The following is an 18,107-nucleotide window of genomic DNA, read 5'->3' as shown; positions in this document are numbered from 1 at the left end:
TAAATATAAAAATATTGTAAATGTTTAATTAATGAATGCGTGTTAATAATATAGAAAGAAATATTCATGTTATTTTAAAGTAATTTTTTTCATTTTTTAAATATAACACCATTAAATTATAAATTATTTTTTTTTTTTTTATAACATCAAAATAATTAAGATTTTTATTATATATAAAAATTTTTCAAGTTCTAATGTTATAAGCTTGTACTATATATAATCATTCTATATGTACATGCGAGTTTTGCTTTTTTTTTTGTTTTACAATATTTTTTTTAAATTAAAAAAAAGAAACAAATTTTGACATGATAAAATTATATAAAATATATTATGTATGTTTACATTTTTGGTAAATTGGGATTATAGCATATGATTATGTATGTAATATATAAAGTAAGCATCATAAATATATCAACAAAAAAGAAAGGGGTGATAAAAACGAACATACAAACAAATGTATAATTAAATAGAGAAACCAAGCCACCGCCCATAAAAAGCTACATATATAATTACTTTTTTATATTAGCTATATCACATATATGTATATTTTCGTGGGTTGATTTTGTTAACATTTTTGGGGCACTGATTATAAATGAAAAATGAAATACACGTTTTAAAATATTTTGAAAGAAATATTGAATTATTTTTTGCATATTTTTTATTTTTTTGTCAATAAAAAAAAATATATTTTTTAAAGGGAATTAAATAGGCAAAAATAGCTAAAAAAAAAAAAAAAAAAAGAACGGCTAGTTAAATATATAGAAATACGGGCAGAAAAAAAAACAAGAAAGAGCCTTTATTATGAATCAGGTTGATGATTATGAATATTTTTGTCATAGTTGTGAAGATGTAAAAAGAACAAGTGATGTTGAAATTATTTGTGATGGCGAATTAAAATGTAAAAGTTGTAATAATGTTGGGTTTGTAGAAAAAATTGATGAAGACGACCCAGTTAGTTTTCATTCGGTTCATTATAATAGGGATAATCGATCAAATGCCAACAATAGTGATCAAAACAGTCCAAACAATTCCAATAGGAATAGTAGTTACACTAGGAGTAGTAACGGACATAGGAATAGTAGTAGCCATATTGGGGGTAGCAGAAGTAATGGCAATTATCGGATTGAATTTACAAATAGTGGTAATGCATTTAATCCAAATGACAATATTTTTAGTGATATGATGTTCTTCCGAAATATGTATCAACAAATATATAGCACCGGATTTCGAACCGTTGATGGTAATATAAATTTTACTTCTCATTTTGAACCCTCAACGAATTCCAATAGAGCTAATGAAGCTAGTGCCGAAAGCAACAATGGTAACAATGCCCGAAATAGTGGGAATGGCAATGGTAACCGAAATGATTGGTTTAGTCGAGTTTTCTTTGGAACAAACTCGAGGCCATCCAATCTAAGTAGCAACAATACTTCAAATAATAGCAGTAGCAATAATGATAATAATAATGGTGGTACAGGTGCTAGCCAAAATAACAATACTCGAAATATACGAAATCCGAGGATTGTTACTCGAGCTATAGATATAACTAATATACCATTAAATTCGCCGATTCGATTAAATTTTCATGATATAATTGATAATATTTTAACAAATTCATTTGATAATATTTCTTTAGATCAAGTATTAACAATAATTATGGAGAGTGATCCATCGAGAAATGGTCCACCTCCAGCATCTGAAGAGATCATAAAAAATTTAAAAGTAGAAAAGTTAACACTTGAAAGAGCTCAAGAATTAGAATCTTGTGCTATATGTAGAGAAGAATATAAAGAAAATGATGAGGTTCATAGGATAACAGATAATGAACGATGTAGACATGTTTTTCATTGTGATTGTATTATTCCATGGTTAAAGGAAAGAAATTCATGCCCTACTTGTCGTTTTGAATTGCCAACTGATGATCAAGAATATAATTGTAAAAGGGAAGAATTAAGAGAGCGAATAAATTCGGAAATATCTCGAAATAATTCGCTTAATAATTCGAATAATGTTGATGTTAGCCAGGATGAAAGTGGTACCGGTGCTAACAACGGGGAAACGAACGACGAAAATGGTGCAGAAGAAAAGCCAGATAATGAGAATGAGGAGAGAACAAATGGTGAAAACAGAAATAGAGAAACGAATGAGAATGGAGATAGAACGAGTTCTAGAAATAGAAGAGGAAATGAATCAGGGAGTCGAACTGAAACAAGATATTTACAATTTGGTGATGAAAATGACTTAAATGGATTGGGTGATTTTACAACAATGAATACGTCATCACTTATACAGAATATTTTTAATAATTTTATAAATGGAACCAATAATGAAGGTTCCGGAGTAAGTAGAATATTTTTTCCACAACAAGGATCGAATAGAAATGGGAACCGAAATTCAGATGCAAGAAATATTTTTGAAGAAAGCCAACTTCGGCCTGAGCATGTTATTGTTAATATAACTGGTTCAATAGATGAAATAAGTGGATTTCCAACTAGTAATAATAATATTTTTCAAAATTCTGGAAGAAACGAAGCGAATAATAATCGAGAGCGTGGGTCCGATAATGGAAATAATAATAATAATAATACAACTAATAGAAATGCGTCTAACGAAAGAAATGGTTCGCGGGGTCGAGATAACTCGAGTAGTGCACCACGTATAGGAGAAAATATATTTGGAACATCAAATTTTTTTTCGAGCTCAAATTTATCAGGATTACAAAATTTATTTGATAGTAATAATTTATTTGACACAGCAAGTGTAATTATAACAAATATAAGCAATCATAATAATCCATCAAGTTCTACAAATTCTGGTTCAATGCGTTTTCCAAATGTTTTTAATAATATAAATGAATTTTATACAAATATTAGTAACTTACATGGAGAACGAAATGGATCTGCTTCATCTCCTACCGATTCTAATAATAATCAAGCTAATAATACAAATAATAAAGAAAACCCTAAAAATGCTTCTGATGAAGCAGGAAATAATAATAAAAATGGAACTAAAAAAATAGAAAAAAGGATATATGAAAAGGTACAACCATCATATAATGAAAGAGATAATAATAATAATAGTAGTGGTAGTAGAAGGAGTCGAAATGATGATACGGAAGAAGAAATAATCCGAAAAAAATCTAAAAATTGTGAAAACTATGATGATGAAGATAAATATACTGAAATGAATAGGAGTACTAATAGGGATAATAATAAGGAGGATGAAGAGAATGAAAAATCAAACACCTCAGTAACGAATAGTGGGGAAAATAATGGAGAGAATGGTGATAACAATAGTGAATGTAAAAATCCAGAAAAACAAAAAACAGTTAAAAAATATATATTTAATAAATTTAATTGGTTAAAAAATTATGATAATAAAGAAAAGAAAAAAAAAACTGAAAAAAATAATGATAAAAAAGATTCAAGTAGAATACAAGATGATGATATAAATTATAATAATGAAAAAGAAGGGAATATAATTGAATCAGAGACGTTAGGGAAAGATAATAAATCGGGGTATTCGGTGGAAGACGGTGGAAATGAAGAAGCTAATAAGAGTGATACTTATTTGGGGGGAAAAGGAAAAGAGGATGTCAATGATATGAAGGAAAATTTTAGTAATGATTAAAATAGGGTTTTTCTTGATTTTTTTTTTAATAAAAAAATAAAATAAAATATTTGTGCCATATTTAGTTATTTGTGGAGCTTATAATTTAAGAAGCTCGAAAAAAAACTGGAAGGAATGATTTACCATTATAGTTTATTTTATTTTTTGTTTAAGTTTAAGAATAATATAATGATGAAAAAATCTAGCCAAATTAATTTACAGCTTTGATAAAAAAAAAAAAAAAATTTAATCAATGGCTGTATATAGTAATACTATGTTAGGGAATACAAATTTGCAAATAATTAAATATATGGAGAAAAAAAAATAATAGAAAATAAATTATTAATTTGAGAAACAATTTTAATAATATACTTAATGTGTATTTTCAATATATAATGACCCAATCATCGAATGTGTCTATTTTGTTCTTAAAGTAAATATTTTCTATAAAAAAATTTGTTTTATTTTATTTTTTATATTTTTTTATATATCATCAGTTATTTTAATGAGATATTTATATTTTTGATTTTAAAAATAGTATATATATATATTGTTTATATTTTTTAAAATAAAATGTTTATTGCTTTTTTTTTTCTTTTTTCTTTTTTGTTTTTTTTTTCCCATGGTACGTATATATAAAATACAATTCATATTTAAATATATGACAAGGGAAAAAAAGAAAAAAAAAAAAAGCATATATCGTAGAAGTTTATTTTAATATGTATATAATGCATATTCATTATTTTTTTTATCTGTTATTAAATGAAAGTATATTGATGGAATGATAATATGCTATATATATATATAACCGCGTGTCTATACATATGGGCATATTACAATGTCTGTATATATATACGTGTTTTTTATTTATTTATTTTTTTTAATAATTTGTTTGACATTTCATAATATTTTATTTCAAGTTAAATAATTTAATATGCAATTTATTTATTATTTTTCATTCCATCTCTACCCTTCTTGAATTCATTTAAATTTAAGAAGTGGTTTTAGTGTTTATGTATCTGTTGGTTTATGTTTTATTTTGTTCGTATCTTTCATTTAATTTTTTTTTTTTAATAATGAAAACCTCAATGAGCTTTTAGAAACAATTAAATTAAAATTATTTCCATAAATCGAAATATAAAACAGAATAGTTGCCTATATATGTGGTATGGGTAAAGACAGCCACCTATTTAATGAGGAAGCATACTTCATTCGTTTTCTTATTATTTCAATTTGAAATGTGTAGATATGCATTTTATGGAATGCCACTACATGTTTATATGCATATTGTGCCATTTCCATAGGTATTAATTTGAATGATTTATTTAGAAAGGTTTGGAAATAGGCAAGTACACACACCATTTTTAAATTATTACTTGGCTATTTTCAAGCCTTTCTAAATAAATTTGTTCTATCGTATAAGGAGAAATAGGAACATAAGAATTTACATTTGTAATGAGTAATGGACAAAATATGGTCATGGTTTTCGTTTTATGTTCCTTAGATATAATGAATATCAACAAAGAATGCATGAATATGTATTTACATGTACATGTAATAAATTATAAACAGGAATACACCTAAATGTATATAACAATTTTCCTACTTTTATATATATGGAAAAATTGAGATATAAAACAGGAAGCTGAATTATTTCGGTGGAAAATATAAACATATATCATATATATATTTATTGTAAAAAAAAAAACTGCAAAATGAAAATCTGTTTAAAATAATAATTTTTTAATTATAGAGAAAAAGGGTGATAAAAATATTTAAAAAAAAAATTAAAAAAAAGAAAAAAAAAAAAATATTATAAATCAGTATATATTTTGATAAAAATTTAGTGGCACGTATTAGTAGATTGATATTAGAAAAAATATAAAAAGGATTATATATAAAGAATAAATATTGCAAAAGATATAAAAATAAATTATAAAAATAATAATGAATTAAAGGAATACATGAACAAAATGCATAGATTTCATAAAAATAATAATTATAAAAAGATATGATAATATAGTTAGTTTTGGAAGTATTATTAAATATAACATAATTTTATTTATAGATTTTATTTCTCTTTTTAATTTAGTAAAATTGTCACAAAGGTATATCAAATTAAAAAGTTTGTTATCTTTATATATGAAGATACAAACATATGTATATATTTTTTTGTATTTTAATATAAAAATATGAAATAAGAATGAATGAAGATTTAAAACTCGGGTCAGTAATATGGCCTAATTTTTCTTCTCCCTTTAATATAACATGTTATGGATTAAATTATGAAGGTAACATTTTGGCAGTGGGTAGTCGTGAAGGGAACATAGTGCTTTTTCGAGCGGAAGAAAATGAAAAGCTTATCAATAACACTAGTGGTAATAATAATACTAGTAGTAATGAGGCTGGTGTAGCGAGCAATGAGAGTGGAAACAAAATATTGTCGAATAATTTAAAGCAATTTAATTCGAACAAATGCAATGATGGTATGGAAAAGAATGAAATAAGAGATAACGAATGTAAAGAGGTTGGAAAAAACGAAGATAAAAAAATGGGTATTGATTCAAATTGCGAAGAGGCTAACAAAAGTGGAAGCCTAAATAGTACTAGCAATAGTTTTGAGAATTTTAGTAAAGGTGATGAAAATAGCCAACCGCATAAAAATTATGATGAAGAAATGAACAATCGAATAAAGCTAGTACCATATAATATATTATTAAATAATAAAAATAACGGATGTAATAATAGTGTAACACAATTGTGTTTTGGTTTATCCTGCTCTCATTTTATTGAATGTGTATCAAGAGAAATATTAATTTCATTATATGTTGATAATACAATAGCTTTATGGTCATTGGATGAAGGAAGGTGTTTTAAAATTTTTAATAGTTTTAATTTTTATATTTATAATATGAGAATATTACAAGATAGGAGGTTTATATTGGTTTGTGGTTATAAAGATTTGTTAGTTATAGATTTGTGGGCAAATCCAGATAAAGAAGTAGTAGCTCGTTTATCTATAGAGAATAAGGAAAGCAATGATGAGGTTGGTAAAAGTGGTGACGTCAGTGATCCAGAAGGTAGTAATGGTACACATTATGATATTGCTGATAGTGATATAAATTATAAAATGTGTTCATCTTCTTCTGATAATTTAGAATCTAATGATTTTTCCATGGTTAATTCTCGAGGAGTAGATAATTGTAAAGAAAATAATGAAGGAGGTGATGAAATAATTGATGGGCTGCATGAAGATGTATCTGTAAAACATTCCTCTCCATCATTCGTTACTAATATAAGTGAACGCAATAGATATAGTAAACATAGCTATTATGATAATTCACAATTTTTAAATTATAAGCTATATTATGATAAAAAAAAAAATGAAAATAGTGATAAAAATTTGAATTTAAAAATATGTTGTATTTCTGCTGGTTTAGTGCCATATTTAAAAAAAGAAAATCAAAGATCTTTAGCCCAATGTATGAAATTGCTGAAAAGAAAATTTTTTAATATATATGAAAAAAGAGAAAGAACGAATTTAAATTATGGGGATATAGGAGGTAGTGATAATAATAATATGAGAGGGGATGAATTAGATGAAGAGTATATAAAATTAAGAGAAAAAGAAACATATAAAAATTTAAATGATTTATTTTATTGTCCAATATTAATATCAGCATGGTTAAATAATGGTGATATAATATGTTGGGATTTAACAGATTTATTAAATTTTTATAAAAATAAAACAAGATTTGTTATAAGACCTGATAAAACTGAAATTGAAACATATAATGAAAAAATTGAAGATATGGCAGAAAATTGTATATATAATGAATTAATAAAAAATAAAATACATGTCCCAAATGATATAAATTTAAAATCTCAAGATAAAAATTTAAAGAATACAGATATTTATGAACAAACGGATGGAGTATATAATGTTAATCCAATTTTTATTTCAAATCTTCCAACATCAAAATCGGATTTAGAAATATCTGCTAATGGTAATTCAAGTCAAATAGCTATTATAGATAATTATATTGTAATTTTACAAAAAAACAGATTAATTATTTATGAAAGAAAAAATGCAAATTCTTCTTTTGTTCCATTAATGGATTTATTTTGTCCTGACTTTGATCAATCTTGCAAAAAGCGTACTCGAAATGCTCATTGGATTGGCATACAAGTTTTGCGTAAGCCAATATGGCGATTTTCTTCAGGTAACCTTTCCCACCATTATTTCGTCCATATATTACTCTAAATTTTTTTTGCATTTTCTATTGCTTCATATATTTTGTTTTCTGTACTGTTTGTGTAGGCACGTCCCAAAGCAGCAGCTCAAAAATAAGGTCGTTCAATATTATGCAGAATATGTCGAAGAACATTTGTGGGTGCATTGTCGCCTGGACAACGGAAGGGAATTTTTATTGCTATACTTTACCTCTGAAATTTTCAAGCATGTTTTTATCTTTTCAATCGAATATAAAATCATATTTTTTAATGAAAGTTGACAAAAACTTATTGGGTTCATTTAAGAGTCCTGGTCCAATTCTTTTTTATAGAAATACATATAGCACATCTGAAAAAGATGCAGACCTCTATGAAAAGAATATCTCTAATAGCAGTTGCATATTCAGTCCGATAAAACACAATAATGAACACACGGATGTTATACATTTAAATAATAGCAATGAGGAAATGATGAGCAATAAGTATAGTAATATTTATAATGTGCGAACATCAACTTATAGTTACAGTACTGTAAATAAAAAGTGTTTAAATGAAAGGACAAATTTATGTGAAATTGAAAAGAACACATTTTCAATAGAATCAACAAAATTGAAAAGTAATAATATCTATAATGAAGATACAAATGTTTTAAAAATAAAAAATAATAATTATCGTAAAAATAAAAATAAATCATCTATATGGGGAGATGATGTATTTTTTTTATTTGTAAACAAATCAAAACTAAACCGAATTATAGTTTACGAATATTTATTTGACATATGGTATACGACTAATAAAATAGATAGTATATGGCTATTAGGCAAAATAAAAGATAAAAAAAAAATAAATAATATTTTAGAAGATAATGAAAGGGGGTATAAATATGGTGAGAACAATTATGATGTAATAAAAAGTCAAATAGAAGCAGTAAAAAATTGTAAAATAAATTTAGAAAAAATGTATGTTAAAGAAATGAATAACAATGTTTATAACCGAAAAGAAAATATTGAACATGATGAGAATGAAGATAGAGAAATAATTACATATGCATTTTGTGAATACAATTTAAATATATATGTAATAATTAGTTATAGAGATACTCGAGTTGTGTGTGTATTAATAAATTGTTATAAATATGTGGAAAATAAAAAAATAATATATGATTTACATATTCCTGATAGTTTATATAAAAAAAAAAATTTTATAACAGCATTGCATGCTGAGAATAATTATATAATTGGTGGAACAGATGGTGGAGATATATTAATATGGAATGTTTATAATTTTAGTTTAGTAAAATTTATAAAAAAATGTCATTTTTCATATATATGTAGTATATATAAAGTTGTTACAGATAATTATTTAAAAAAGAATAATGTAAATATATCGACCGAAAGAGAAGACACATCTTTTATATTAACATGTGATGCAAGCAACCATATGATTTTAATAAATTTAAGTAATATAGATTATAATAATAATCATAATAATTTTTTTTGTAAAAATGATGAATGCAATATTATTATATCTTCGGAAGATAATATAGATAGCGTTCTATTTTGGAAGAAAGAAAAAGAGAGATTGCAAAAAAACCTAATGAAAAGAAAGAAAAGCAAAAGTTTTGAAATAAATATTTGTAATAAAACAGATAGGGTATATATTAGAAGAACAAGTAGTGGTAAAATAAATTATAAAAATAAAAAGAAAAGAAAAGATAGTTCTCAAATAAGTTATGTTAATACTGCTTTTAAAAGATCAAGTGTGATACATTCAGAAAATAGATATAAACTAATAAACATTTTAAACTTTAAAAATGCAATAAAAAATTATCAAGAAAAAAATAATAATTCAAATATTTATAATATATCATTATTAAAAGCAAAAAAATCTATTATAAAGTTAAAAAAGAAAACATGGGACAAACGATATGAAATGGAAAGGAAATTAAAAGTTATGACTCATGTGTGTTTTCATTGTTGTTTTAAGAAATTAGAAAAAAAAAATGAAATTAATTTTAAATTAATAAATAATGTATATATAAATAGTTATTCATCACTATTATATATTAGTTTAATGAATAATTATGTATATATATATAATTATAAAAATGGGAATTTTTTAAGATACTTATATGATTCTCAATATTCTCAAATATCAAACATCCCATTTGAAAATGTATATACTAGGCTAGGTGTAAGTATATCGAATATTCAGCTTTTAAATAAAATTAAAGTTAAAAAAGATGCAACCCCCTATTTGCATGAATCTAATACCGAAAGTGAAATAACATCGGATGATGTTTATGATGAATCAAGTTCATGTTCTTCCCAATTAACTTCATCATCACATTCTTTAGAGTCGATACAACAATTTTTAAGCAGCGATGGAATGGAAATAAGTAATGAGGATTATACTACCAGTGATAGTTGCTTGAGTAAAAAGAATGGGATGCATAGTAAAACAACACAACTTAAGAAAAATAAATTTAATAGTTTTAGTTATAACAATTTAAGTAATATAATTCGCAAAAAAAATAATAAAAAAACATCCTACTTATTAGTAAAAAGTCAAATACCAATTATTAGTCACATATTATTTCGAGATAATCATTTATCAAAAAAAGCATTACCTTTAGGAAGATTATTGTATCATCATTTTTTACCTGAGAAATGTATAAACTTATGTAAAGAATTATTTTTTTTCTTAACCGACTTTCCATCATTACCATTTTCGATGTGTGTACATGGAAAGGAATCTACCTGTTCAGTAATTATTCCTAAATATACCCAGCTGTGTTATTTTTCAAAAATGTACCCATTGAAATTGAGAAGAGAAAAATTTAGAAAAAATATAGACGAAACAGAGAATGAGGATATTATAAATTATAGAACGAACACAAAAGAATTATACATATTTTTATCAGCAGAAAAAAGGAAAAAAAAAAAAAAAAAAAAATTTTTTTATGATTCCTTAAATATAGATTATAAGGATATATATAATAAACAGTTTAAAAATAAATATTTTTTAAATGATTCATTAAGAAAAAAATACATTTATTTTGGCCTTAAATTTGGAACTAAACAAAATGAGAATAAACATAAAGTTAGTGAGCTAATGAATAAATGGAAATCTGTTTATGGAGATCGAGAAGAAAATTGGGATGGTGAAGATAATCAGGATATGTTAAAGAAATGGAAAATAAATAAAGATAATAATTTGTATACAATCAAAGTGAATGATAAATGGGAACTACCAAATAGTAGCAATTCCATATATAAAGAGATTGAAATAAATTATGAAAAAAAAACAGATAAAAATTATAATAGGCGTAATAATAATTTATATATATTACAATACAATTGTTCTAACAATCGAAATATTGAGAGAAACAAAAATATAGACATAGATAATCAGAAGCAATGGATGAGTTCTTATTTAGATGATGAAATGGATGAATGGGATTCATGTGATTCTTCCTCTAGTAAATCAAGTATATATTTATACATCCCCAAAAATAAAAATAAAAATAAAAAACATATTTCCAAAAACGTTCGAAGTAGTGTACATAGGGTTAGTGACACTGATAAAAACGTTACTACTCCAAGCAGACGTAGTGAAATAAAAGGAAATAAATATGGTGAAGAAGTGGATATTAAAAAGAAACTAATGAACTCAATGAATATGTTCTCAAAAAGGGAAAATAAAAAAATAAAAAAAAGAAACAAGGTGGATATATCTTACTTTTTTAATGATAACTCAGTTGAAATATGTTGTGAAAGTTTGTATGTGAATACTTTGTATTTTTGTTTTATTTTACGATTTGTAAGTTCTTGGTTCAAAATGTGTCGAGATAAATATAATGATAATATATTAATAAATTTTAAAAAGTATATAATATACAATTTACCAAATAATAATAAAATAAATTTATTTTTATTAAGTTATATATCTATGTATCCATATGATAAAAGCATACGAATTCAGTTACAAAAATTTATGTTTATATTAATACAGAATATGAAGAATATCTGTTTGGACAAATATTCAAAGCTAGCTACAGAAATATTACGTATTAATAATAAAAAAAAAAGAATTATAAAAAAAACGAATGATAATATATCATTATATGATACAACAGGAACATATATAATACAAATAATTATACCAAGAGTTGGATCCCATTATTTATATCCATATGTATATGCAGATGAGATATGCTTAACACTATTATTATTATTATTAGTTGTTAAATCTATTTATTTAAGAAATTCCAAAATATTTTATTCAAATGCAAGTATGGCTACATTAATTATTCATCACATATGTTATTATATATTTGTGGATACACAAAATTTGATAGAAAATACGTATAATAAATTTAATAAGTTTAAATTATTTCATTTTATACATCTACTATCTTTAAGCTTTTCAATAACTTGGGATTTTGTTGTATTAATACAAAAAGGAATATTTACTAATAATATGAAAAACGTTACATATAGCAATTTTAGTATGAATATCAAAGATGAAGATTTTGTTGGTAACGAACAAATTGTAAATGAAAATTTTTATAAAAATTTGAAAGACTATTATATATTAGCAAAAACATTAGGAAGTGAATCTTTACATCATTCTTCAAGTGAGATTAACTTAAAAAATTGTATGGAAGATTATATAATGAAATCTGATAACGATCATAATAATATGAATGAACACCATTATGACAAGCATGATTTAGAATTAAGCTCCTATGAAAATGCTATATCAGATGAAAATAATGACATAGGAAAACCTGTTATTCGTAAAGCTAGTGAGTCTGGGGAACATGTTGGTGTTATTATTAATAGTATGGATAATGAAGGAGATAATGAAACCATAATTAAATCTAAAATTATAGAAGAACAAAAAAAAAAGATATATGCAGAATTGTGTAATATAAATAATGATGTAAATAAAATATTTTCAAATAAAAAATGCCCATTCAATGAGAATAATTATATAAGTATATGTCATTTTATTTTAAATATTTTTGAATTATATACCTTATCATTAAATAATATCAGTTTCTTAAAAATTTTAATAAACATAGGGCGTATTGAACCATTTTTATTTTTGAAGACACTACAATATATAAGTTGTAATTTACAAAAACGTGTATTATATATAAATAAAATATTATTCTTGTTAATAATATTAATAAAAAATTATAAATGGATATTTAAATATTATATGAATATAATTATAGATATATTGTTAATCTCATTGGACCCATCAAATAATGTAAGAATGGTATGCTTAAAATTATCAACAAGTTTAATTTATACGTTAGTAAAGAACTTTTCGATTTGTGCATTTAATAAGTTTACTCAAAGGTTGGCAGTAGCAAATAATGCTAATAGATGTATATATTTATACGATTTAAAAAATGCAAAAAAATTAAAAATATTTCAAGGACATAAAAAAAGTATAGATTGTATTAATTTTAATTCCAATGGAACATGCTTAGCATCTTATTCAAAATTAGATTTTTCTTTTAAGATTTGGAATTGTTCAAATGCTGGATTATTCAGTGGATTTTTAAAAGTCCAATCAAAATGCTCAAGAGATATACAATTATCTAAAATTAAATTAAGTTATTTATTTTTGTCAGATAGTTTTATAAATATTACTTATAAAAAGAAAAATGAATGGGTTCTACGTCGAGAAGACAATGTTACTTATTTGATATATACTTAAATGGTTTTGGATTGGGAAAATTAGAATTTATGAAACCACAACCATTTTTATAACAATACAAGGATGTTGCTATATACATAAATATATATTTTTTTTTTAAATTACCCACTTAAAATGGGATATAAACACATGGTATTTTATATTTCACCGTTTTTGCATATTTCTATATAATTGTAAATTTATAATTTTTTAATTTTTATTGTACATGTGTATTTTATATTCACATTTGATTATTATTTTTACATACCGTTTATATAAAACGAGTGATATATTTAAAAAAAATGTTTTTTGAGTTTTCTCATTAAGGTGATTTATTTTATTACATTGTATTGTTGTGTTCAATATTATTTTTTTTTTTTGTTGATGGGGTTACAACCATTTAAAGACTATTTTTACATTTTGAATATATAGATAAAATTTTCCTTTTTAATACATTTATATGTAAGCATGTTTTTTTCTTTAATATAAAATATTTATTGTGCACACTTTTTGTGATTACTGAAGTTGGCTAGCCCACTTTAGATACCTCAGTACGTATGCAGTGCCAATTTTTAAGGGCATAGACATGGGAACTGAAAAAAAATAAGTTGAGCATTACATTGTATGCTTGATATTAAACCTGTTGTAACCTTAAAATATGTAACTGTGTATGGTTTTAAAGTCCATAAAGTTGAATACACACATCCTTTCCCTTTTAATATTATTCTATGAATTATGATGTTATATATATTCAGTTATTTTAGAGTGTATGTACTATGGATATAAATAAGCGGGCGTTATGTGTGCCCAAATTATTTATAAAATAAAACAACAGTATTATGGTTAAAAGAAAAGTGTATATGTTGGCTCTGTTATCTTATATGGCATAAAATTGAAATTGTTCTATTTTTGCAAATTAAAATTTAAAATAAATAAATGTTATATTTATAAAAATAAATATAAATAAAAATGAGGTGTCATAGATTTGTTTACATTAATATGTAACTTAATTTTTTTTTATTATGGGATGGTGTATCCACTAGAGAGCCAAGGGGGTAAGGGAATGAAATAATTATTTATATTAAATAGGAATAAATACCATATTTATATAATAATATAACCAGCATATATTATAATTAATATTTTCCATTTATCAACTGTTTTCATATATTTTATCAAAATACCGTATAAGTAAGTCCAAATAAATATAAAAGGATAATGGGAAAAGTTTTTCCCCTTTAGCCATATTTTACCACTCCCTTTTGACACTTAAAAAAGGAAAAAACATCAAAAAAAATAAGCAAAAAAATAAGCAAAAAAATAAGCAAAAAAATGAAATTTAATTAATTATTAATATGATAAAAATTTATTAAATATTGATAATATTTATAATTTTTTTTAATGAGCTAGGCTACTTAAAATTTTACAATTTTTGCCTCCTTGTTAAGAATAAAGCATAATTAGTTGAGTTCCCTTTTTTTTAAATAGAGTGCTAATATTATTATAATATAAATATATAATATACTATATACCGTCACATTTGCAATAGTATTATTGGCGTTGGCCGAAAGGGTTGGAAAATATATACCGATAAATTATAGCATATCTTTTATTATATACACGAAAAAAATAAAAATAAACGTAATTATGAGGGTATAAATATTTATTATTATTATTATTATTATAAAAATTTGTAATAATTTTCAATGCCCCCAATATATATATAATGCATATGTTAAGGAAATATATATTTACTAATATAGGTACTAATTTGAAATCTCTATAAAAAATATATCCATATAATATTTATATTTTTATAATAATATGCTCATTATTTTATAATATATGCATATATGTAACTACTTATTTATCTATGTAATATTTCCTTTTTTTTTAAATCCCTTTTTAATAATTTACATACATATATATATTGTAAAAAAAATAATATTTTTTATTTAATGATTTTATAAATATATTTACAAATGTGACACTTTTTTTGTATACATAATTACCACATTTAAAGAAATAAATTTTATGTGATTTGAACTTTTGTAACTTTTTTAAAATAAAATTAAAATTATATTTACAATTGGATCTATAAAAATGTATAAAAAGGTAAGTAAAATTAGATAGTTATGATATATAATATATGAATAGGCATTTTACATAGTACATTTGTTTGGGCTTAATATTTTTGGTTTATAAATTTTTTTTATTTTATTTATAAAAAGAAATATAGCCAAAATATTTAAGTAATAAAATTATGGGGAAAAGAAATAATGTATTAATAATTTGTGAGAGGGGGGGAAATATATAATGTTGTATAGGCCTCCTATTTTTTAATAACTTTTAAAATAAACTATTGAGTATTTATTTTATTATGTTTTATTAATTTTTTTTAATTTTTTTTAGGAGTATGTTATTGATTGTAAAGGGCATATGTTGGGAAGATTAGCTTCCATTATTGCCAAGGAATTACTAAATGGTCAAAGGATCGTCGCAGTTAGGTGTGAAGATATTGACATATCAGGAAGCTTGTACAGGAATAAACTAAAGTATCAAGAATTTTTAAGATTAAGAACTAATACAAACCCTAAAAAGGGACCTCTTCATTTAAGAGAACCATCAAAAATATTATGGAGATGTGTTAGAGGTATGTTACCACACAAAACTCCAAAGGGAAAAATTGCTTTAAGTAAATTAAAGGTTCTTGTAGGTATGCCACATCCATATGATAAGAAAAAGAAGTATGTACTTCCTGGTGCATTAAGAGCATTTAGATTACAAAAGCACAGACGTTTCTGTAGATTAGGAACCCTAAGTTCAAGAGTTGGTTGGAATTATGATGAATTAGTCAAAAAGAGAGAAAAGGTACGAAAAGAACTTAGCAAAACATATTTTAAAAAGAAAGTTAGCTTATTAAATGAAAAGAAAAAAATCAAAGAAGAAGCATTAGGATTAATTAAACCAGAAGAACGTAATATTTTGGAAAACTTTGGATACATATAAAGAGAAAAAGATATAATTTTTTTACACTCCCTACATTATATGTATTTATATCTGTATGTTTGTGAATGTAAATGTGTAGAGTATATTTTAATTAATAGAATGCTGAAAAATACATCCCAATATTCATTATAAACTTTTAAAATAAAAAATAAAATAATATTTATTATTATTTTTCTAAAAAAATATCAATTGTCATTTTATGGATTATAAGTTCTATGTAGACGAGTTCCATAAATGACCATTTTAAGGTTCGTATTTTATGTAACAAAATTTTAACATTAAAGAATGAAAAGGTATACGTAAAAAATATGAACTGTTGTACATTTTCTCATGGTGATAAATCTATACTTTTTATATAACATACAATGTCATTTATTATGTTATCTTCATTGGGAGATAATTTTATATTTTTTAAATTTTGAGCAATCATGTTAATATTTGAATTAATATCTTTTAGTTCGTCGGGGGTAAAATAAAGAAATAATTTTTCTTCATTCCAATATTTAATTAAATTAAAAAAAAATTGTATTAAATTTGAGAATGTAATGTTTTTCTTTTTATTCATTTGTTCATTATCCATTATGTTGTTGTGAACAGCCACTTCGTCAATCTCAAAGAAGGTGCTCCAATTATTTTTTATAAAATTGATTACGTCTTTTATTTCATCACAGTTGTAATTAAATTTTATAAATTTGTAGTAATTGTCTTTATTGTTGTCCAAAGTATTTCTAAAAAAGGAAAAAAAATTATGATAGATTATATTATTTTTTTAAGACATCCCAATATATGTATATTATGTATGCATAGCTAGATCAAGGGTTAATATTTATTAATAGAAACAATTTCGTTAGACATATAATTTGATGTAGTATTATTAAATGATATATTATCGTACAAGAATTGTTTTATTTTTTTTTGAATTATTGATTGGCTATCATTTAAAAGGGGATAATTTTGATTATTTTCCAAATGGTTTATAGAAAAAAATTTAAGGTGATTTTTTTTTTTTTTTAATTTATCTAAATTATTTGTAGAATGGTTCATAGTTACATAATCTTCATATGTAACTTTTTCTTCATATTTTTTAATTGGTTTCATATTGATTACACTTACAATATCACAAAATTCTTTATAGCTTTTACATGTTTTTACTATATCTTTTTTTTTATCGTCTTTTTTTTTATACTCCTCATCTTTCAATATACTTTGTACAAACTCATTTCGCAGCTTTTTAATATTCATTGAGTCTGTATAATTGTTTATATCCATTTTGTTGTGTATAGTGTTTATTTTGCATCACCACAATGGAGCACTATTACTATTATTGCTTTTGTTTATTTAATAAAACAGTGGATGTATCAGGTTTTTTGTGTACCCTTCTTAAATTATCATATATGAACTTTTTTGCTTTCCAGTTTTGTCTTATTTTTACATGATTTATTTTTCATACCATTTTTGACAAAGAAGGCAATTATTATTTTATAAAATAAATGGAGAAATAAAGAACATATAATAATATATATTAATTTATATATGGACAT

At 23.6% G+C, this 18,107-nt stretch overlaps 4 protein-coding genes across 4 annotated transcripts; 3 read left to right on the top strand and 1 right to left on the bottom strand.

Annotated features, from left to right (window-relative positions):
- Positions 1 to 801: 801 nt before the first annotated feature.
- On the top strand, positions 802 to 3,630 carry PCHAS_1203300 (E3 ubiquitin-protein ligase, putative; the record flags this gene model as incomplete). Its single annotated transcript, XM_739793.2, has 1 exon — positions 802 to 3,630. The coding sequence occupies one exon, from the start codon at positions 802 to 804 to the stop codon at positions 3,628 to 3,630; it is 2,829 nt and encodes a 942-aa protein (XP_744886.2).
- Positions 3,631 to 5,812: 2,182 nt separating this feature from the next.
- PCHAS_1203200 (WD repeat-containing protein, putative) lies at positions 5,813 to 13,578 on the top strand (the record flags this gene model as incomplete). Its single annotated transcript, XM_016798787.1, has 2 exons — positions 5,813 to 7,832; positions 7,931 to 13,578. The coding sequence occupies 2 exons, from the start codon at positions 5,813 to 5,815 to the stop codon at positions 13,576 to 13,578; spliced, it is 7,668 nt and encodes a 2,555-aa protein (XP_016654157.1).
- A 2,082-nt stretch (positions 13,579 to 15,660) lies between these two features.
- On the top strand, positions 15,661 to 16,566 carry PCHAS_1203100 (60S ribosomal protein L13, putative; the record flags this gene model as incomplete). Its single annotated transcript, XM_016798786.1, has 2 exons — positions 15,661 to 15,672; positions 15,970 to 16,566. The coding sequence occupies 2 exons, from the start codon at positions 15,661 to 15,663 to the stop codon at positions 16,564 to 16,566; spliced, it is 609 nt and encodes a 202-aa protein (XP_016654156.1).
- Positions 16,567 to 16,894: 328 nt separating this feature from the next.
- On the bottom strand, positions 16,895 to 17,835 carry PCHAS_1203000 (conserved Plasmodium protein, unknown function; the record flags this gene model as incomplete). Its single annotated transcript, XM_016798785.1, has 2 exons — positions 16,895 to 17,294; positions 17,462 to 17,835. The coding sequence occupies 2 exons, from the start codon at positions 17,833 to 17,835 to the stop codon at positions 16,895 to 16,897; spliced, it is 774 nt and encodes a 257-aa protein (XP_016654155.1).
- Positions 17,836 to 18,107: the final 272 nt, after the last annotated feature.

This window comes from Plasmodium chabaudi (genome assembly GCF_900002335.3).
Source record: "Plasmodium chabaudi chabaudi strain AS genome assembly, chromosome: 12".
Taxonomy (NCBI): Eukaryota; Apicomplexa; class Aconoidasida; order Haemosporida; family Plasmodiidae; genus Plasmodium; species Plasmodium chabaudi.
This window is presented reverse-complemented; position numbering and strand designations above follow the sequence as displayed.